The sequence below is a fragment of the Haliaeetus albicilla genome, chromosome 10 (assembly GCF_947461875.1).
Source record: "Haliaeetus albicilla chromosome 10, bHalAlb1.1, whole genome shotgun sequence".
Classification (NCBI taxonomy): domain Eukaryota; kingdom Metazoa; phylum Chordata; class Aves; order Accipitriformes; family Accipitridae; genus Haliaeetus; species Haliaeetus albicilla.
Window position 1 is genome coordinate 38332997 of NC_091492.1, and position 22664 is coordinate 38355660.

Genomic DNA, 22664 nt, shown 5'->3' on the forward strand with positions numbered 1-22664 from the left:
GAAAGGCGGCGGGGAGGTGCGGCCGCCATCTTGTGCGTCGCCGGAGCCAGGCGAGCGGCCCGCAGCGTGGCGCCGCCCGACCCCCGCGCTGCTCCCGCCGCCGCCGCAGCCGCCGCCGCAGCCAGGGCCGCTGGCTCCCGCCCCGGGGGCGGCGGCGGACGGGGGAGGGGAAGAGCTCCGTGCGGACGGGGGCCCCCCGCGGGCCCGGCGGCGGCCCCTCCTCCCGCCGCTCCTCGCGTCCCTCCCCGCGGGTTTGTGGCGCTGCGCCGGGGGAGGATGAACGGAGGATAAATGGTGCCCAAGGCGGACAGCGGCACCTTCCTCCTCCTCTTCCTCCTGGTGCTGAGCATCACCGAGCCGCTGCGGCCAGGTAGGGGCGGCGGGGGCACGGAGAGGGCGGCGGCGGGGCCGGGGGTGCCGGTCCTCCCTCCTCAGCCTGCGGGCGGGTCGCGGGCCCGGAGCCGTGCGGGCGCGGGGGACGCCGGGGCTCCCCCCGGGGCGGGAGAGCGAGCGGCGGGCCCGGGCGAGAGCCGCCCGCGGGCGCGGGAGGCCGGCCGGGTTCGCCTCCGGTGAGCGGCGTCTCCGGGAGGTCGGCGCCGGGCGGGTGCGGAGGGGAGCCGGGGTCCTTCTCCTCCCGCCGGGGACGGGTCGCCGTGGCCCAAAGCCGGTCCCGGGCTCGGGGGTTGGTTAGGGCTCAGCCGGCGGCGTCTCTGCCGCTTCTTCGTACTTTTAAAAAGAGATGGGACCTGGCTGAGTCGTGGGGGGGGGAAGGTCGGTCCCCTGGCCGGCTGCTTGGGTCTGGAGAGGACTGCGAGTTAGGGTGAAGAAAAATCATTTTAAAGTTTGCAAGCTTGGGTAGAAAACTACAAAACCCTACGGGTAATTAGCAATGGAAATGTGGCGGCATGACTAAGTTTTCAGGTGTTTCTTACTTACCCGCTTTTATGTTGCGGGCCTTGGGTGCCAACAAAACAAGACAAAAAACTTGCTTTCAAAGTGCCATTTCACCATGCCAGAAAGAGGAAAAAAACCCTGTTGCATCTCAGTTCGTATGTCATCTTCCTAGTTCTGTTTTTGCTGCTTCTAGGGAAATAATTTAGTGATGGAGTTTGTGTGGTAGCTGCTAGGCACGGTGCTTTAAAATGTTAAGATAATCGACTTTGGAGAAATGGTTGGTGTTTGCTGGTTGAAAACTACAGCTTTTCTAGATACGTCGCTCGGTGGGGGTTTCTTTTTGGGTGTTGAACTTGCTTGGAGCTTGGCAGAGCCCTCACGTATCTGGGGCTGCTCTTGCCAAAGAGCATCAACAGCCAAAGCGCGAGGCTGCCTGGAGTGGCTTTGCAGGTTTGGAAACTGTCCTCCCATCGCACCGTGTGACTGCTCCTGGGTGATACTCACTCCTTTGTAAATAGGAGAGTAATAACGATGGTGTACTCTGAAATCCCCTTGTTCTTTCTCTTCAAAATAACTTTCATGACCCAGACTAATAAAACATAACAGTATTAGTGAACTGTGTCTAAGCAAGTTCCTAGTACAGCTGAAACACAATTGGGTCAGTGTAGGCAATCTTACTGAAATAACTAACTTAGATGTTGAAACTGCTTTGCGTGCGCCTTGTTTTGTTTTGGCTTGTTTTTTTGGCAGTGCAGTGTATATGTAGGGCTTATGATACACTCTTAAGTAGCCAAAAAAACCCCAAAACATGGAGTTGCAAACCTAGTATTATTACAGCTAGAGGCTTTTATGTGGGAGAAGATACTATGTAAAACTGATTTCAAGCAACTTCCTTTATAGCTGGCACTAAGTGCTACAGACAGCTGAATTCCTGGTTGAAAAGATTCAGCAGAGATTAGCTGTCTGTGTACTTTGACAGGTGGGTAGATTTGGCGCTGAACTCTTTTGGCGTTAAGCATTGTAGCCTCCTAGAAATTAGAAAATGGCATTTTCCGTATTGTGTCAGAACATTTATTGCTCCAGTTTGATGTCAGATCTCCGTCAGCAGCTGGTGCTTGATGGATGAAGACAAGTTTTTCACTGAGGTTTGGGTCTTTAAGGCAAATTAATTTTTTTCACTGGTGCTCTAATGTTCTTTAGAGATTTTGTGGTGCTGTAGCTACACTGGCAGAAGCATCGTTCTTGTGAACAAACCCTAACTCTCATCTGCTCAGGTTATACACCACTGGTTTTGAAACTTGTAGCATTAGAATTCCTCTATGGCAACTCTGTATGCATGCCTTGAATTTGCTTGAACCATATGTATTCCTGAACATAATGTGAGGGAATCCAACTGGATGTAATGTTGCAGCTGGAATTCCTTGCTGTATGAGGAATTTCTGAATTCCATTTGGAATACACTCATCCGTCCTGTTTACTTGGAGGCTCCAGATGAGTGTGATGGTTGAGCTGTCCATGGTGATGCCTCTCCTTCCTCCTCAGAAGAGAGCCCATCGCTTCAGGGTGGCCTCGCATCTTTTTGCCAATGTCGTTTGCTTTTTAGCTTGCTTCGTTTAATATCTTGAATCTACTGTCTCAAATAGATCACACATTTAGTAGATTAAGTAGTATACAGTTTGATCCTGAAACAAAAGGTGCAAATAGGAAAATCTGGTTCATACAAGTACAGAGGATGTACAGAACTGAATTTATCATTGTAATCAATGGTGAAGAAGTCTCTCTTGTCTTTTTTGGGGAGGTGCATGGATTTCCTGAGAAAGAGAAGAGTATTTGGACTTAGAATTTATTTTCCTGGTGGTGTTTGGTTTTCTTTTTGCTTCTTTAAACCTGTGTATTGTAGCAACTGTCTTATTGGATTAGAAAGGATGCCTGCAGCTTGCTTAGCTTAAATCTGTACTTGGAGCTATCAAATGAGTGCTGCAGAGTGATGGGAGGTTTTATGCACTCTGAGATGAATGTGTAGTCCCTTCACAATTCAGTCCCAGCGAATCAGGCACCTCTTTGTACTTCCATGTTAATTTGACACTAGCTTTGTATCCATGTTCTTGCTGTGCTCTTCAGATAAATAAAACCTTCTTTTAAGCCTCCTCAACTGTAGTATCTTTTCAGGCTATCTGAAAGGCTGTGATTTTACGTGGACCTATTCTTTCTGCATTTAGGGTGAGATGAATTTTAGTAAATTAGGAGAGAAATTAATTAAAATTTCCTTTTTTTCCCCTGATGTTTCCGTCTTGCTTATACAAGTCTGTTTTACACTACTGCCACCACTAACAGCATCAGGTATGTCCAACATACCATGACATCAGCCCTAGCTGTGGGAGACTTGGGTTTCCTGAAGGTACTGTGGGCAGTTAAGATTTTTTTCTGAGCCTGTGGGCTTTTAATGGTAACTTTGTGCCGTTGAGAATCTCTGCTTGGATTTTTTTTGTCCCAGTGTTTCCCTCTTGCCCTTTCTAGTGGTTTTGACCATAAGCTGCTTGTTCTGACTAGTTGCCTACTTTATAATGTATTGTTGAAAGAGTTCTTTAAAAAAAAAAGTAGGGCATTTCTCCTTGAGTTGTGTTACTCATTATGTGTTTGGAAGCTGCTAATGTGAATTGAAGCTGAATGTGTCGGACTTTTCCAAATGTGTGTACAGTGAAGGACTAACTTAATATTTCCTTTAAACACTTACTGAATTGATTATATCTGGTGTTCAGACACTTGTTTTGGGGGATATTTACCGCAGTAGGGTTTGGCTTAATATCTTTTTCCGGGACAACTCAAAACATCTGCTTCAGGTTATCTGACTAGCTGGCTGAGAGCTGTTGTCTTTATGTGAAGAATTATTTCAGTGGTGTGTTAACTGAGTCACAATAAACTGTACTGGTGCTAGCTTGGATTTAGATTGAGTTTCTCAACACTAGTGCATTTCTGTAGGTTGCTGAAAGAGCATCAGAGATGTAAATTGTTATGAATTCAGTTTTGCAGCACAGTTTGAGAATATGTAAGTTCCTGTTTCTGTTAATGTCCCATTGCACAATCGAAAAGCAAAGGTTTTGGTGTCTTTCTGTAATATTGGCAAGTTAGACAGTCTGGAACGATCAGGATGACATGTTTCAGAATAGTGTTTAGAGGATTAATTAACATCATCGTCACTGAAGACAATAACACGTTTTCATATTTCTCTAACAAGATACTGCTGCTTGCTAATGGAAAACACTTAAACGTGGTCAGGCTTTATATTGGATTTTGTAATAGTGGTTTAGTACAGAGCCTTGTGAATGTAGGTCATCGGGCTTTCTTATTAGAGCATTTGCCAGACAGCTAAAAGCCAATTGAGTTCTCATTCTTGCAGCTTTTCTTCTCCACTTCAAAGCTAGCTAGAGGAAGTAATTTTATTACACAAGTTCTGTTTTTAAAAATTTTGCACAACTTGCCTAAATGGCAATGCTTAGAAAGTCTTGCCAGTGCAAGTGGTGTAACTGAGAAGCCCCACAACTTTAGCTTAAAGTTTGAACTTTTCATGTGCTTTGGTGCGTGCTTATACGCAGTTGGTGGTTATGCTCTTACTGGTGGGGTGTTGGTATCTTGACACAATATAATTGGCAAGTGTGTTTAAATTGCTAACTCTTTCTTGTCACTTAGTCAAAAGTTGTAGGTCTTAAATGCAAGGCAGAACTCCTTAGAGAAGAAGTCTAAACAAATCCACAGTCGACATCGTTTCAAGGTGATCCACTTGTGTGCTGTGACTGAATGTGTCTGGTTTTGGCCAGTTGAATTGTATGGGTTAATTCAATTGGAGACCCAAATATATCAGTCATAAAATGTGACCTGGCCCCAGCATTCCTCTGCTCTAATGGGAGCTTGTTGGTAGGCAAATAGTAGCCTGATTTTGCTTTTTGTTCACTGTCTTTGCCTTAGTGAGAGCTGTGGCGAGTAATATTTGTTCGTTTCCATGTCGTTGCTAACTACAGCTAAATTCTCAAGTGAGGGCTTCTAGGTGCGAGGGGTAGAAGGGTTTTTATCACACCTCCTCATTTAGTTTTGCTGAAAGTAGGGCTGGCTTGTCTTCCAGTCTTATGTTCCCCCCTTATCCCCTTACTTCCTAATCTACTGGGTTTAGGTTGTTTTTTTTCTTCCTAGGGTTACATGTTAGTGTGCTCTTTTCCTGGTGCTCCTGACCTCTGCTGTTTGCTGTTGTTAGGAGCTGCAAAGCGAGGCTGATGGATTTGAAAAGGCTTTCTTGTGGCTGCTATCAGTGTAGCAGAGAGACAAGGCAGAAGGTATCAGACCTTATTAGCATGTCTGATGCTTTAAGACTCGTAATTCCTGACGTTAATTATAAGGCAAAATTTTTAAGGTGCGAGTGGGTTTGCTACTAGCTGTGGCTACAAAGTAAAGGAGAAGGAGTCGGCAGGCAGAGGGCTGTTTGCATGCAATCCTCTGGTTCTAAGAAGTAATAAAACAGAAGGGGAACTTGGGGGTTTGCAAACATGTGACTTCTATGTCCCCATGGTAGTTTTGGGAATAGAGGAAGATTAGGCCAGAACAGCAGAAGTGATGGAGAAGAGAGCACTGCTGCAGCCTCTCTAGTGGGAGAGGGCAGCTGTGGAAGTGCTTCTTCTTTCTCAGTAGTCAGGGGGAAAGGCACAGCTAGCTTGAAGAGAGAAGAATTTTAGATACTAGGTATGAGAGATGTAAAAGCCCCAGTGAATGTCAGAAAACCAGCCAAGACTTCAATGAATTATTCTGTCCTCTGGAATTATCATTGTTAGGGCTGGTTTTGATGTTTAATTGTAATGCAAGAGCAGTAACTACCTCTACGGTCCATCTTTGGATAATGCCTGGGTCTCTGGGTTTTTACGTGGTGATTTCTTGCAACTTCTATAAGGTCTCATTTCATCCTGTGGGATGCATATAAATAACTTCTTTCGTGATTAGCAGAACTTCCTGTCGTGCTTGCGTGCGTTGCACTGCGCAGAGCCTGCGTACCATGAATTGAACTTCTGGTACATAAAGTGTGGTCAGAGCAGAACCTGGAAACAGCTCAGTGGCATCGCCACCCCTGCCCTTCAGGGGTTAATGTGGGTGCTCGAGTTTGTTTTGTATTTTAAAATGAAATAAGTGTGTGAGGGGTTCTTGCACTGATAGCCCAAACATGGAAGTCCTTGAGATAGAAAAGAAACGGATCACGGTTACTGGCAGGCTTGATGAGAGGCTCTGCTGATCTTTGCCTGTGTGTGATCTCAAGGGCTAACCTGTGATGGAAAAAGGCTTGTTAATCTTTTGTTCTGTGTAGACTGATAGAAAGTTATGACTAGAAGGGCTACTAAGAGATGGGGTCGTCCATCTTCCTGTCCCAAAACAAAATCTGGTAAACCCAGGCAATTCCTGAAGGATATTTGTCTAGCACATTTTTCATTATTTCCTGTGATACAGACTCCAAATGCCAGATTCTTTTGGTAAGTCTAGTTGCCAGTCTGTTGCTTGTTCTGCAGTTGCAGCCTATTATTCCTGTCTAAATACAGTGTTGTGCACGTGTCCTTCTTGTGCTACAGTTTTAAAGAACAGACTGACAGTTTCCCAAAACCATTAAGGTGCCAGGACCCACCAGTTTTTCAGCAGCAGTAAGTGTGGTGAGTGCCTGGCAGTGCCTGTTCCTTCCTGACATTCCACGCTCTGGAAGTGTTTATGTACCATTCAAGATCCCTGCATGGCAGGCTCACACCTTTGCATTGTACTTCCAGTGGTGGTTTTGTAGAGGACCTATTGAGTTGAGGAGAAATCACAGATCATTTGATGAAGTAATTGATTAGCTGTAGCAGAACTCTACCAACCTGAGTTGCTTAAAAACGTGAGTTTGGGCTTAACCTTTAATCCACATTCCCCAAACTGTGAAATCCGCTGGCATCTTGTGGTTTCCTATGAAATTTTTAATTTTGTCTTTGTATTAAAGAGTCAGCCTGCTAATTCTGGGTTTGATGAACAGCGTTTTAATGGTATTTGCTATATGGAACTCCTAAGGAACTTATTAGTGTTTGATGCCTACCATTTAGATTATTTAGAAATACCATTTTAAGTTTAATGGAAATTGATAGTTGCCTCATTAACTATAGCTAAACAAAATAATGTTCAACTTCCTAGTTAATTAAAATTAAAACTGGTTGATCTAACCATTATATTTAGCTTCTGTTCTGTTTATTGATTAGCGCTTGACGATTGTCGGCCAGCTCGGTGGGTGGAAATGTAGAATTAGCTTTTGGTGGCTGATCTTAGGACATTCCCTGCTCTTTTGTCCTTTAATTTACTGGTTTTTCTTTGTCATATTTTCATTTGTGTAACTTCTTTCCTGTGTTGTCTTCTCTTTTTTATACCTCATCTGCCGTGCTTCCTCATACTTTTCCCACTATGAGACCAGTTACTTGGGGTACCCAGTGAAATTATTTGGGAACCAAAGCTAGTAGAAAAATGGGATTAAGTGCCATTTCTGGTAGCCCAATGCTGGGTGTTCTGGGCTGGCTGCAACTGTGTTTTCTTGAGGGAGCTTCAGATGTCACTGTGAAATGCTGAAGCCTCCATCCGTCTGTGTGTTGACCCTCAATCTGCATTGCAGGGTGGGCAGTAGCACAGCAGCTGAGGCTTGAAGTGGGTGAGTGAAGCCCTTTAGATCCGTATGGAGGGAGGTCAGCTCCAGCCTGGACTGTGGCTCTCCCAGTCCAGCTCTGCCCTCAGGTCTCTGTGGGCAGATAGATGGGGTGATGCAAGGGTAGGTGTCAAGCATCGCCTTTGCATGAGTGAGAAGAATTTTACATGAAACTGAGTTAGTGTTGTCCTTCAGTATCTCTATGTTTTGTCTGTGCTAATATTTCTTTAGCAATTTAAATAAAAAGGTTTCTTCTGACTTTAAAGTAACATGTCTTCTTTTATACATTTTAAAAGAAAATAAATAGTTCGGCTTCTAGCACCTGCTTGGTTTGAGTTTGTGCCCAGGTAGCATTTTGCCTTGTGTATGCTAAACTACTTTTAATCTAGGGATGGTCAAAACTGCATTTGTGTTTTCTCTCTGAATTTATGAAATTATTTGTTATGCTTAAATTACTCTTTGCTGATTAAAATATAGGAATATAAATGTACCCTATTAAGGAGGTCTTGGAAAAACCTTTATGAAAAATCGGGGATCTTGCAGGACTGAGATCCAAGTGCAAAGACTGAATCAGAAGTATCGTCTCCCTTCAATTCTGGTAGTAAGCAGATTGGAGAGAAATGCTTCGAGGATGTTATAGTATATGAGTGCTTGTTTGTGTCTTTCTGAGCATTAATGGAGTTGACTATGACTTCTCTATTGATGTAACAGCTAAAAAATGGCAAAGATCAAGTGTCATGGCATAGTACCTGACACACGTGCATAATAGAAGCTTGTTGAAGAGCTGAAGAGCACTGGTGGTACTTAAGCTGTTAGGTGTGGGGAATGAGAAAACTACTCTTAAAGGGTTAAGTGGCTTTTTGTAAATGGGTTGGACTTCTATTTGCTGACTTCTGATACAACAATTAAACTTAGGGTTTGATATATGAAATTCCTGTTCAGGTATTTGGAAGAAGAAAGCACAGTATCTCGTACAACGCGAACAAACGCAGCAGTGACTAACGTTGGCTGCATTCCTGCCATGTTCGACTTCAGTTGAGCGGGGGAATGCTATTCAAAGCATGAGCCATTTGCTCCAGTGCATGACAGCCACTGCACTAGCTACTGTGCAAAGGATAGAATGGGTTTTCCATATTCGAGGTCAGAATATTTCTGTATATCAAATTTTTGCTTTTAAGTGTTCTTTCTAGCTGCTTGCTCATCAAGTCTTGTACAAGATGTGAAGAAAAAAAATGAAATGGAAGCAAAAGCTTTTTTTAGTGTGACCTGCATTTGAATAGTGCTCATGTGCAGGTTTCCTGTCTCCCTGAATTGTTAGATTCTTGTTTAAGACCATGACCTTCCTTAGGGCCCTGTAGAGCGCTACTTCTATGTTCATTTGGTTTTGAAATTAAGAAATGGCATTAGTTTTTGGAGAGTGGAGTGGTTAGAAATGTCTGATTTTCATAGGTGGTGTTTTGTCACCTGTTTGGCATTAAAGACTATTGCAGTTCCTTGTGTTTTAATTCAGCAAGGTGTTCTAAATACATATTTTGCCTTAAATTATGTGTTTCCATTAGATTTGTTTGGATTGCTCATGTGCTGAAAGTTTAAGGATATGATTAAATACTGTTGAATCCTGTACTAGGGGTGAAAAAAAGAAGATACTAACTTTTTTGTTTTCCTGTAAAGTAGGAACATGTGTTGTCTTGTTGAAAGTAAATGAGCTTACGAACTAATACTGCTGAAATCTGGCAATTCCTACTTTCAATTTAATGGTGGCTACAAATTAGCTGTGATTGCTCTGACAGTTCTTGAATTGCTGTTATCGTGTTTCATCTGAATACTCTTCTTGTTGAAACCTGATCTAAAGAAAATACTAATACAGTTCATGTAAAACTTTGGATTTCAATTTTTCTTTCCTCTGTGGAAAACTCTGATCTCTATACAGTACTTGTTGGTTTTTTGCTTTTTTTTTTTTTTACACCTACAGTTTATTTAGTCAAAGGGACTACAGCTTCTTTCCCTGGTGATCCTTCTTAAGTGAAAACTGTTTTGCATAGGAGCAAATACTGGTCCAAACTGACTTGATAGGATGTGTACTTTTCTAGTCCTGAGAATGTAGTTGGTTGGAAGAGGATAAACACTGTCTCACATGCTTAGATTTTTTTTAGGGTAATTTTGGGTAGGCAGCTACCAGATAATAGCTTAAGATACAGAAGTACTTTCTAGATTACTTTTATCAGTAGTTTCTCTGGATCACCTTTTAGAGGCTTTCCAACAAGCAGCTTGTGCAGAGACTGTCAGAAATTGAAAAAAAAAGAAATGTTCCTGGTATTCAAATACTTCTGATTACCAGACTGGTCCTTCTACGGTTGCTCGCACCACTGTGTAGTTCTGAACATCCCAGAGGTGACTCTGAAATGTGCTGGAGATTGTTTTGGTGAAGGACCACTGCAGATGCCTCCTGGGAGGAAAGAGGTGCAGGTAATGCTGAAAACTTGTGAAGACAGAGCTGAGAACCAGATGCTTTTTCCTTGTTCAGAATGTCCCCAGCTTTATGAAGACCTGCAAATGAGCAAGGAGAGTTTGTGTACATTATTATGGTGTTTTAGAGTATTTAGAAGCAATGGAGTATGAGGATCATGTCGTAGAAGCTGTGTTTAGAAGAAGGTAAAGGTTTGAGGTGACAATTGAGGATAGAATCTGGAAATAGCTAAGCTGAAGTACCTAGGTAGTTTCAGTATTTGTGGTGTATGTGGGATAGTCCATCTGTCCTGAGCTGGGTATATGGATTGTAGGGGAGAAAGTACTGTTTGTGATGGTGCTCTTTTCTGGACAGCACTGATGACTTGCTGAGTATTTCACTACTGATGTCATTCTTAATGGACTTTTTCTCTGTTGCTGAATTTGTTGGGAGAATTAATATGCTGTGTGCGTGACTGTATTTAAATTCTGTGTAAGGAATAGTGCTATTTTCTTAGCACCCATGAGCGTGTTTTGTAAGTAGTGGGGTTTAATGAAACCTGGACTCCAATGGGCTTGTCTCCTATGTCCCTATACTTCTTCTGCTGTAGTACCTTTGCCTGACACTTAATAAGGCTTAATGTCTTCCCCATGTCCCCTCTGTCTGTCCACAATCCGTCCTCTGGCACAAGGAAGCTGGGAGTGCTGCAGGGTCTCGTGTAAGGGTTCAGTTACCCCAGTTAGCCACTTGACTGCCAGCTGGGAAGCCACCCCACCGTGGTGACCGCACGATGCACGGATGTGCTGGCAGGTTGGCAACTGCTGAACGGTGCAAACCACACTGGGGTTTCCTGCCCTCTGAAGTTCAAGGCAGTCATCGTTTCCTTCCCTTATGCTGGCTCTAGGCTTTCCAAAGCTTGTACTGCACTCTGTATTTTTTTGGTCTTCTTTCTCAAGCTTGCTTGAAATTGTTTAGTGAATTTAATCATGGGGTGTGATTCGCACTTTCACTGATCCACTTACTGATCCGGCTTTCTTTAGGGGAAGGGCCAACAATTTGGTGCTGCACAGGTTTAGGTCACTTGTCACTGTTGTACTAAAACACTTGGGTCCTACCTAAGGCTGTACAAAATATCTGAAGTCCTGAAGAAGGTTGTTGATAGAGGAACTGTAGGCGTTAATTTTGAGCCACATTAAAGGGTTCTTGAGTACCCGTGGCTTTGGTTTTGTTTGTACTGAGTGCTCTTTGTGACAGTGCTGTATTTTGCTTTTCCCTTCTGCCTATTTACTTACTATGATAATATAACAGTTTCTTAGGGGGGAAAAAATGCAAGCCTGTTGCTTAGCTGGTATCCTCACTGCTATGAAAATAAACTATTTTTCGGTCTGGAATGGTGCATTGCCTAATTCACAGCATTTTTTCAGCTCAGTTCAAGGAGCAAGGTTTTTTTTCTGTTTGGTTTTAGCAGTACTGGGGAATTGGGAAATACATCTTTTCTGTTTTGGTCTTAGAAATAAGTGTCCACATTCACAAAGCACAAAGCCTGTATTTTCTACGTCTTGGGAAATCATAGCCAGGGTCCCCATTCAAGAAGCTCTGATGTTGTTGCTTTGGCTGAATGCCGGGTCTCATGTGCTGCCATAGCTTTTTGTTGTTGTTTTGATTTTTCTTTTTTTATCCTTAATGGCATTGAGTCTGCCCTCCAGACAAAGAGCAGACAATGAATTGCAGTGAATGACACTTGTGAGCAGGGAGAAACTGGGTCAGTTCCAAGCTCGTGCAGCGTGTAGGTATAATATTAATATGAGGGGGGTGAGGGGAAGGAGGCTGCTACTCTTCCTTACCATGCTGTAAAAATCTCTTGATGGATGTTAGGGTCATCTAGCATAACTTACTATGACAGAACACTGAGTAATACAGAATGTTCATTAGAGTTATTCATTAAGGATTTACAGTTTTCAGCTGGAGTGCTGTCACAATTTTAATTACTTCATGAAACTGCATGCTGAGGTCATGCAGAAAATGCCAATGCTTCTAACATGTATTACTTATTTTTGGAACTGATGTGTTCCTACTAAATGGGATTATAACTTCAGAATCTCTAATTTTCAGGAGCTGGAATTAAATTTGAGAATAGGTGTTTGGCTGTGCGCATAGCACGGCACCCTTTTATTTTCCCGGGCTCTCTGCTATGTGCCGTTGTGCTTTCCTACCCTCCTGCACATACTCAGGCCATGATGAACCAAAGCTACATGACCTAAGGATCATGCTTAGGCACGTTTTCAGTAGCATAGATGAACATCTGAACATTGTATCTTCTGTGGAACTGAACATGAAAATGGAGCACTCTGTTCTTCTATAGCTTTTTAATTCTTATGTATGTTTTTAATTATTCTATAGGCTTTTAATTTGAAAAACAGTCAACAGAACCTATTTTATTGAGAAACTTTAATAAACTTCATCTATGGATTGGATAACTGTCTGGTGTCAAATTGAGCTTCACAAATAGTTTTCTTCTATGAAAATAAGGTGGTGTTATCATAGTCTGTTTTTCTCTGACTGTGGCTTTGTTATAAAGTACTCTATGTACTCACGCTGCTACACTGAATGCAATGATGGGTGGGGTGAGGATAAATTTGAAAACATGTAATGGAAGCAAGGTTCACCAAGTGACATAAGGAAATCTGTTGGGAGGTGAATGGATAGTCAGTGCTTCTCCGAGATCTGGAGCTGAGGGGAAATACCATTTAGGTATGGCTTCACTTGCCTGAGAGTAGAGCCTTCGCGTGGGATTGGTGATACCTCAAAGACAAGTTAAAAACAAGAAAACCTGTTCAAAGACAGTGTCAGAATATCCTCAAATGTGGTTTGTAGTCAGCTTCTCTGTCACTGAAAACTGTTCAGCAACTGACTTCTGGCCACCACGAGCAGAGGCCGGGCAGGACTGCCATGCTCTTTACAAGCTGGCAGATTTTCAGGAGTTTTGTGTGAGAGACGGTACCTGCTCCAGTGAACTTCGCCTGTGGACTTGAGAGAAGTCCAAGTTATGAAAACTGCTTTTCAAGTGCAGAGGACTAGCGTAAGAACAGTTTTGCCACATATCTGCTGAGGATTAAATGAAGAAAACCACTGTGGTATTGCTGTATTGGGAATATTAAGAATATTTTAAAATTTCTGTTACTTCAGTAAATACCAGTCTAGAGAAACACTGGTTGTGTTATGCTTCCTCTTGAGCATAAATATTAGATATGGAGCTGTATGTGTTTTTGTGATGATGATGGGTGTGGTGTTCCTTTTGTTGTTGTTTTGTTTCTGATACTTGTTTGCAGGCATTTGTTGAGCACTGGTGTTGAGCAAAATCTCCAGGAGCTAAGGACTTAGGGGTTTAGGCTTTTTGCTGAAGATGCTGAAATCTGATCGTGCTCGTACAGTTTAGCATGTGTCAGGTTATATAGAAACTGTGATATAAGAAAAAAGCAATTTTCAATTTTAGTGAACTTATTCTTAAATATGTTAAAATATGAAACGATAGTGCAACATGTAGGTACAGGTCTTAAGTATGTAGGTTTAGTATTATAAGACCGACCTGTTGGACAAGTTAAAATCTGAATAAGAAGAGTTACTGGCCTAAACGCTCGTAGTTAGAGTTTTTGTTAATGCTTAATCAGCTTTTGATAGCTGTAATTGCCTCTTGAAATCTGTACAGAGTATTCTCCTACAGGTTGGTTCATCTGGTTTGGGACAATGAGTGACTTACACTGAGAAAGCAGGAAGTATTTTTGTCTTTTGTTTTCCTTCAGTCTGTAAATAAAAATGGTGCCAGAGGATCTACCAGATCCAACCTTGAGAAATGTGACCAAAATAAGCAAGATACACGAGGTACACACAAAACTTCCATTGTTCGTTAAAAGCTTACGTACAAAACCAAACCACGTACTTTGAGCTTATCTTTTCCAATACATACATTTCAGAGTAATATCTTATAATTGAAAAAACATTAAATGCTGGGTTTGTACGTTTAATCAAATTTCAATTTCCATACAAATGAAGCTCAGCAGACAAGAACAAACAATTAGTGTAGCAAATGAAAAGTGCCATTTCTTTGTATTAAAAACTGAAATAGATTCAAATCTATATTTGCTATGTAAACACTGAAATCTAACATGCATCCGTAGTCTTAGCTACCAAAGGAATATCTTAATGTATCAGACTTTACTGACTGGTGAATCTCTTAATAAAGAGAAATTAAGTCATTGCAACTAGAAGAACCCAAACTTTCATAATCAGTGATTGCAGTCGCTGAGTTTAATCTCTGTATCAAAGCACTCTCCTGAATTGAGACTTATTATTTTGGAGGCTTTAGTTTAGGGCTCTGGCTTCTCATCTGAACCTCTTAAATTGTCAATTACCAAGACATCAAGGTGTTTGTACTGCTAGTGGTTTATATATCAGAGTTAGGAACATGTGGTTTGTAAGGGGAATCTTCTGTCTGTCAGGGATACACTTCTGCTTTAGGAGAGATTTGGCTTTCTAGTGTTCCTTTTTCCACTGGCTCCTGTAATGGTAGACTTCAGTGTCTTCAACATGTAAGGTTGAAATTTAGTTTTTGAAAACTTTGATGTGTTCACCTAATGTGTTACAGGAGATATTTATTATGTACCCGAGGCAAGGCCTGTGGCATTTTTGTTGGATGTAGCTTTTTTCAGGCTGATTTCCTTTTATATCTCTGTCTTGAATTGAAGGAGGATAAATAATCCTGTGAAGACAGTATCAAAGCATTCTCATTTACCCACCAGCTTATCTTTGCAGAAGTGTTTTGATGAGTAAATAGCACTTGTATACTACAAGGGTGTTTTTTTGAGGTCCATGGGCAGTTGGCTTCTGTTACTTGGCGGAAATTTTTACTGCTTGCTGGTTTTTGATCATTTCTGAGAGCTATTTCCACCCCTGCTGCTTCTCTTACCCCTGTGGTGGTGTGACCTGGTACAGGTTTTTGTGGGTCAGAGCCGTGACTTCGGTCAGTAAGCAAGCTTTTCTTATGGTATGGAGGTGAAGGTCCCAGCTCTGTTCACAGGGCAGTTCTGGTAGCACAGGGTTGAAACTAGCTGTTCTGCCTCTGGGGAGATGTGTGTAATCCTAGCATATCAGAAAATGTCTTCTATTAGAGCTAATATTTAAAAAAATAAAACACATCTAGCTTCATTGGTAGGCAACTATTACGAGGCCCCAATTCCACATTAATTGATACTGGATCTCTACAACTGTATTTCTGCTGAATTAGTTGGAGCATGCGATCTTTCTGGTTGCAGGGGACAAACCATATTTGGTCTGACTTAATGTAGACAGACAATAGCTTAATTTGATCTGAAGCTTGTGGGTTTGAAGCCAACTGATCAAATACATTCAGGAAACTGAACTAGCAAGGTGAACTTGGATTGAATCAACACTTTGTCTCATGTGCCTATTACAGTCTTGGCTTGATATTGGAAGCTCTAAAATGAGATTGACTGTTGAAAAGTAGTCTCAGATACTCAGGATATAGATCTTCCCTGCCTTTCAAATAAAACAATTACTTTGAGTAACTAATTATCCCTTATCTTTTGAATAAGAAAGAAGAAGATGAATAAGAAATTAGTTCCAGTTTAAATGCAAGCAGGAGGTGTCCTAGTCCATGAAAGACTTAAAATGAAGCCGAAAATGCAGGTTGCAGGTAGTGTAATGCCCAGGACAGCACACTGACCAAGTGTGCATCTGCAGTGGGAAGGATGCACTGTGGCTTCCCAGCGCTCAGGCTCCAGAAGGAAAACATTCTCAATTACATGGAATGAGATGATTAAACCTGAAAGGGCTTTCTGGATTGTTTTGTAATGGCAAAAAGGTGTTTGTTTTATGAAATGTGAAGCTGGCTGGAAATAAAAGCGGGGGGGTGTGTGTGCATTTTATTCATCTGTCATGAAGTCCTTCCTGTGGATAATGCTTCTTGTAAATGTCTATTTTGAGTACTTAGCAGAAAATCTGGAAATTAGTGTGCTGTAAAGGAAATTTAAAAAGCTAGTTGAGCCCTATGTTGAAATATGTGATGAGTGCTGTGAAACACCTGGTGTTCAACATGTAATTGGGAAAATCTTTAGAACAAAAGCTTTCTGTAAGAGTGTAAGCAACCACCTTGAAAACTTAGTTTTTTCCTTGTATGAAACCTAGATTTCTCTATTAGTCAAAAATCTTGTCTGTTTTATCACTGACTAACTTAGAAAAATATTTGGCAGCTCAAGAAGATGAAGACTTCTTGTTTATATGGCACTGTTTAAATTTATTTATAATCTTGCCTGTTATTTCTGGTGTTTGATTAATTAAGTTTCCAACTGTTTTGTAAGTTTTCTTTTAAATTTCAAATTACAGGTCCGCGACTAGCTTTGGCAAGACTTCTTTCAGGTGAGTGACTTGTGGGCAGGTTATATTACCAATTTGTTGGGACACATTATTAGGTATTGGGTTTTTTAGCCTTCACTTGCCAGTAAGTTTTATCTTGGGTTCTGTACTAAGCCTGTAGAACTGTTACATGGTCTGAACTTGATTTCAGTTTTTCACCTCCTCTTTTTATATAAAGGTAAGGAGTTTCTTGCTCCCTCAGGCCAATTTGTGGCTCTTAATAAACTGTTGGTAGAGAGAATGGGTGAAGGGTTACCAGAGAATACATTATTATTAATTGTTGATCTTTCTGAAAGACAAATATTTGTTCAGGTAGGGGTGTGCTGGTGAACCAGCAGGTTGCTTGGGTTTTAGCGAAAAAGCAGTGGTGGTGTGTGAAAGTGTGCAAGTGCAGTCAGGATGGCTAACTTCTGCTCATAGGCTCATCTTCTCTGTAGCCTTTGGCAAGCTATGTAATTTTTCTGAACTTCGTTGTAACCACTGGCAGAAGGATGTGGTGGTTGGCAAGATTGTTGAGGGTTAATATTGTAGAAGTGCTTTGAGACAGTAAAGTGAAGAGATTGTATAATGACACCTCGCTGCTTTAAGTGTTTTCATGTTCTCGCACTGCTTGAACTTCGTGATGTTTTCTAAGTTTATACTATGTATAGTGCAAAAACTACAATCACTATTTCCAGTGTTCTACTTGCCTCCCTTCTTCCCAGAAAATGCCAGATGAATTTAATTGCTCTAAAAGGAAATTTTAGTGTACTAAATTTTGTGCTGTAGCATAGCAAAGACTGCATCTGATCCTTAGAAGAAAAAGAAGCCTTTTATGTTAGAATTTCATATGTGAATCATAATACCGCTGATGTGACTTGTCACATCATACATGAACGCTGGAGGTGGTTGCATTTCCATTTTTTCCACTTCTAGGCAGTTGTTGATGCTGTTAGCTAATGTTGTATTGGTGCCTCTGCTGCAACAGCTGCTTGCTTGTAGCTGAACTTGTGCCATTACATATTTTCTAACAATTTTGAAAATACAACATGTTTCTGCTTTAACAGCTGGTGGAAAAACGTGTTTTTAGTGCTTCTAGGTGGTGAAGTTTAAGATACTTTCTTTCTTCCTCATCCTTTCTTGTGGTGAGTTTACCATCAAGTGCTATGAACAGTGCGGGATATCTGGCTTTGGGTGCAGAAGTGGGACTGGTATTTTTGAAACTTTGCTATTCTTCTGAAGAACTGGAAATCTTGTATGGGTGAAGAGACAGTTTTTATTTAGCATGCTCCTAGAAAGTAAGAAGTTTGAGTGTGTGTTAAGTACTTACATGTCGGGAAAGATGGATGGTTCCTTTGTGTTGTACAGTTGTTTGCTAGTGCTCATATGTCTCCATGAATCCTGTTCTGCTGCTGGCAGCATGACTTGCCTTTTCTGCGGTAAGGAGATAGGCTTGAAATGTTTTCATTTTTCTGCTGTTTTGACTTAAAATAGGCTACTGAAATGAAATGCCTGATTGGGTTTTGGAGACTAGCATGTGTCCTGTGCATCCTTGCCTCTCCCAAATTTCTCTGCTCCTTGGCTGAGTTATCTCACAGGTTCATTATAGGCCTCCATCTGTATTTATGTATGTATTTTGCCTCTGAAGGCAGCTGCCCTGGCCAGCTGACGTGCTCTGCTGTGGGAGTCTCGACCCCGGCGCGCAGGGCTGAGTGGGGCGCAGGGGGCCGAGGGGATGGTGTCGGCGGGCGGCCCTTGTGCTCGGCTGGGTGCTGCGGGGCCGGGCTGAGCTGCTGAGCTGCCCACCCGCTGCTCCGTCTTGTCCGGATGACAGCCCGCTGGTGTGCATCTGGTGGGGCCTTCGTGGAAGTCCGTTTCCGAAAGAACCAGTCTTAAGCATCCGTCCTCAAGGAGGCCATTGGGTGTGTTCAAACCCACCCTGAGCACAAGTGAGAGAGGTGGTTAGATTTTCTCAGATGATTGCATCTGGTTTCTCTTTGTGCTAAACTGCAATAGGCAGCACGTAGAGGCAAAACAATTCAGATTAAACTCTTCCAGAAACTGCATAATGATTTAGGTAGTTCAGTAATGCATGGGGATATGGGCTCTGGGCTAGGATGGCTCAGGAGGTGTAACTGATAGTGTTTGCAGAATATGGAGAATTTCATTTCACAGTATTTCTTCTAGTGTCACTTTTTTCCCCTCTGCAGTAGAATTCATAGCAGTTCCTATTCCTTGGTCTGAAATAATTAGTGCATCTGACATAGCATGGTTTCCATTGGGAACAATTATTCAGCTGGTTTGAGTGGTGTTTTAATAGAAATGTTTTGTACTCTTCCATGTATCCACATTCTTCAGAGAGGAGTGTCTGTAATGCAGGAAGTAATGACATTACGGCATGTAAGTGGCATTTTTTTAATGCCCATAATATTGGGATGGAGTCATCCTTTTATCTGAGCCAGTCATATATAATTGTACATAAAATAGTAATAACATGTATGAAATTGTAGAGATACAAAAGTATTCTTTACTGGTTTTCCCATGTGCACGTTGGCTTGTAGTGCTTTGCTGGTGGATGCTGCCTGCGAAACCAGAAGGCTGCAGAATAGCTTTCTTCACAGGGTGTGTGCATGACTTCCGTTAAAATCAAGCAGTAAAAAAAATTAAGAGTTCATTTAAAGTATTGAATTTTGAACTGAATTCTGCCATAGCTGTGGGTGGATGCAATGGAAGCCTAGAGCTGGGCTGAGGATAGTCTTTCATGTGTTAAAATACCTAACACAGGCTCTAGTGTAAATACCATACTTGAAACTGCGATAGTAGAACTTTCTAAGAAATGTTCCACTGCGTGCTGACATTGCGCAAAAGGGGTGAAAGAAGCTGCGATGATTTACTGAAGAGTTGATGCTTTTCTGTGAACTTGAAATTTGAATTGTTTTAATTTCGGCTTGAGGTTTTGTGTGTGTTTGGTTTTTTTTTTTTTCTCCCCCTAACTTAAAGATAGATTTTTAATTTTTTCTCTTGCAACATTGGGCAAGTGAAGCTTAAGCTTTTATTCCCCTAATCGGGGGGAATAAAAGGTTTTATTTGCCCTTTCCCTCTTTGGGCTAAATAAATTCATTTTTTTGTTCAGGAGTGGGTGGGGGGATCATTATGACCTAAGCTGGTAAGTTGTTGGTTTTGGGTGTTTTTTGGTTTGTTTGTTTTTTACAGTTCCCCTGTGCTCATTCACTGTTAGCCGTTTGGACTGAGTAAAACTCTAAATGGGTGAGAACACTGTTGTCTTGCTGTAAGGTCTGTTGTTGCTGTCAGTAGTCCGGCAGGTCTGTGTGAGTTCTTAGCCATTTTGTGACCTGAATGTTTGCTCTGAGTAGGTGGTTGCTAAGAGGATGAGCCCGCTTTTATTCTTCCAGAAGAGCAGGTCTGTGCGTTGAAGAGAAACCAGTACTAGGAGTGGATTTTAGTCTAGCATCGAATTAGAAGCCTGTTATCAATATCCTATACTAATTACTAGGTGTACGGGGACAGCTTTTATTGAGAGTGCATGATGACTGTTTTTTTTTATGCCTGGTCATGTTGTCTGAATGCTTAAATGTGACCTCTGTCTTGACTTAGTTTAGACTTGTCTTTCAAGAAGGGAACAACTGCAATTACAGCTCTTTTCTTACGTTGTAAACTGTGGATGAGAGAATACATACATGTATTTTAAATTATTTTTTAGAGATTTCTCCCTGCAAAACAGTTACCTACTTGATTCTTTCAAAATCAGGGATGAGTGTGTTTTACTTTTAAAACACCTTTTTTTTTTTTTTTTTTTTTTTTTTTTGTTAATAAAAAGGTGCTCATTCTCCAGACATAGCTGACCTGGGATTATTGTAGCTTGCTGAGAGGAAAACATGCTAAATTGTTCAAAAACATTGGTTGGAAAATTGACAACCACCATCCAGAAGAAGGGTGGACGGTGATGGTCTGGTGCGAAAGTGACCCTATGGATGCTAATGGTGACTTGCAGACCTGCCATCTGTAAACAAGCTTAGAATTGTTCACTTGTGTAGACAGATTCCCCCTCCCTCCATGTTTTGAGGGACAAAAAATGAAGCTGAATTATTAGGTTCTGGCATTTGATAGATGGAGTTGATATTAAAAAGCTTTGAAAAACATTGTACTTCTTATAATGCTAATTAGGTCTGACAGTATAATGATGGCAAGTAGGCAGTACTCTTGCAGAAGCAGGAACTACATGTTTGCAGATATTGACAGCTTCTTGTAAAGGATGTGTCCATATAGAGAAATTCTACCAAAGAGCTTAAGCTAGCAGGTGAAAACAGGCTTATGGATATAGAAACTGTTTTATAAATAGTTCTGTGAAATGGCTCTAAATCAGACTGGACATTCGCGCAAGTCTGGCGGGTTCTGGCGTACGTAGTGATTGGAATGGAAATAGGATTCTGAATTTATTGTGTAATCTAGCACTTAACTACCATAGCATATTTTTGTTGAACTTTGGTTCTGAGAAAAGTGAACAAGTAGTCCTCGGTGCCCCACAAGAAGTAGATGGGTAACACTGTGGTGATAGATGCTCACATGGTATTTTTATTGGGAAGGTTTTGCTGCAGATGTCTGAGAGAATTACTGCCCAAACACTGGAAGCCATCCCTCCTGTCTATTAAAACCACAAATATGCAGGTTAAAACATGGAAGTGATCTGAAACGAAGCATTTTTTAACAAGCTGAGCTATCCAGAGGTTTTGTCCATTATGCTTCAGTGATATGTTACGCGACAGGTGATTAATATATGTGTAGACTTGCAAGAATAAATAACACTTCAAAGCACAACTTTCCTCTCCTTTCCTAGAGCTCCGCTGCACCCCAGGACACTTTGCATGTCTGAGTGGTACCATCCAGTGCATCCCTTCCAACTGGCAGTGTGATGGATGGCCCACCTGTGAGGACGAGAGTGATGAGGTTGACTGTCCAGGTAAGTAAAGCTGAGAAGACTGCTCAGCCCAGTGTCAGCTTCTTTTGCAGCAGTACTTTGACTCTTTAAGATTGCTTGCTTATTTTTATTTGAAAGTGAAGATTGTTAATAATGGGTACAGTTCTACCAAACAAACTTTGAGTTAGCTTCTCTTCATTTTGTGCAACTAATGCTACAAACAGTTTTTTGCTTGTCTGAATTATCCTTCTGTTCTTCCAGTCTCAGTAGGTGTCCTGGAGATGAGAAGAGTTTGGAGTCTGAAAAGAGACTTCCATGACAAGGAAGAACTCATGTTGCAATTAAACCAAAATGACACATAGGCTTGTGGTTAAATTCAGAATTGCTGTTTTGGTTGTATATCACTCACTGTGCTGGGTGACGTTGTTGGACTTAGGTAGAGCGCTTGGTTTATTGCTCCCTGTTCTGATTATGCTTCTTGTTCTTAAGTGGAGAACTTAGTTTTGCCAAACAAGCTGGTGTATTTACTCTTCATAAATTTGTGTGATAGGCTCCTGAAAGCCTATCAATCACCAGCAGTGGTTCTCTGCTAAAGCTACTGGATACTGAGCTGTCTTTAAAAACAAGCAAACAAAATTTTTTGATTGTGAATCAAAATATATAATCATGTATAATCATGATTTTGAACACTTTCATTTGTTCTTCACAAACAGGCCAGTGTAACTCTTTTTCTGTGTGTCTTAAAAGTGAATGGACCTGTAATTTTTTTTTCTAAGAACAATGAAGCAGGAATATGAAAGCATGAATTTAACTGTGTCATAATTCAAAACTTTTATCTCTACAGTGTGACTAAATTACATTCAAAAACTGTTTTAAGAAGTTCTTTGCCGCTAAACTACTTGAATCTCTCTCTCTGCTTGGGAGAGAGTCACATGAACTTTTGCAGCATTGTCATCACAGCATTCAGTCTGTCATCATTTTGAGTTTTGAGCTATTTTAGAGAGGTGCTACAAAATAGTAGCATTGGTATTTTACAGCAACAAGCTCTTCTAAATATTCCTATTTTTCTAGTGGGATTAGAGAAGTAAATCTAACACTCAAGCTTTGAAACTATGCTATAGTTAGTCATCTCCCCAGTGTGTGCTACACACAAATAATTAAAAGAATGTGTTCAGTGTTCTTTTCTAAAAAGCTTTTGGCTAGTTTGTGTGACTGTATATATTTGCAGCACGGGGGAAAAAAACTGTTGGTAGTTTCTTCTGACATTAAAAATTGAGCTGTCTCATTGATGCTTT

At 41.4% G+C, this 22664-nt stretch overlaps 1 protein-coding gene across 4 annotated transcripts in view; it reads left to right on the forward strand.

The window, feature by feature from the left end:
• The window catches only part of DGCR2 (DiGeorge syndrome critical region gene 2), a 50295-nt gene continuing 27631 nt past the window's right edge, over positions 1–22664 (forward strand). For 2 of the 4 annotated variants that reach the window (XM_069795093.1, XM_069795094.1), the window contains exons 1-3: positions 1–370; positions 16425–16457; positions 21289–21411. In XM_069795093.1, coding sequence (XP_069651194.1) covers positions 292–370; positions 16425–16457; positions 21289–21411 — 235 coding nt within the window. In that variant the 5' untranslated portion in view covers positions 1–291. The remainder of the gene's footprint in view (positions 371–16424; positions 16458–21288; positions 21412–22664) is intronic. The other 2 variants (XM_069795095.1, XM_069795096.1) reach the window with 1 other exon arrangement.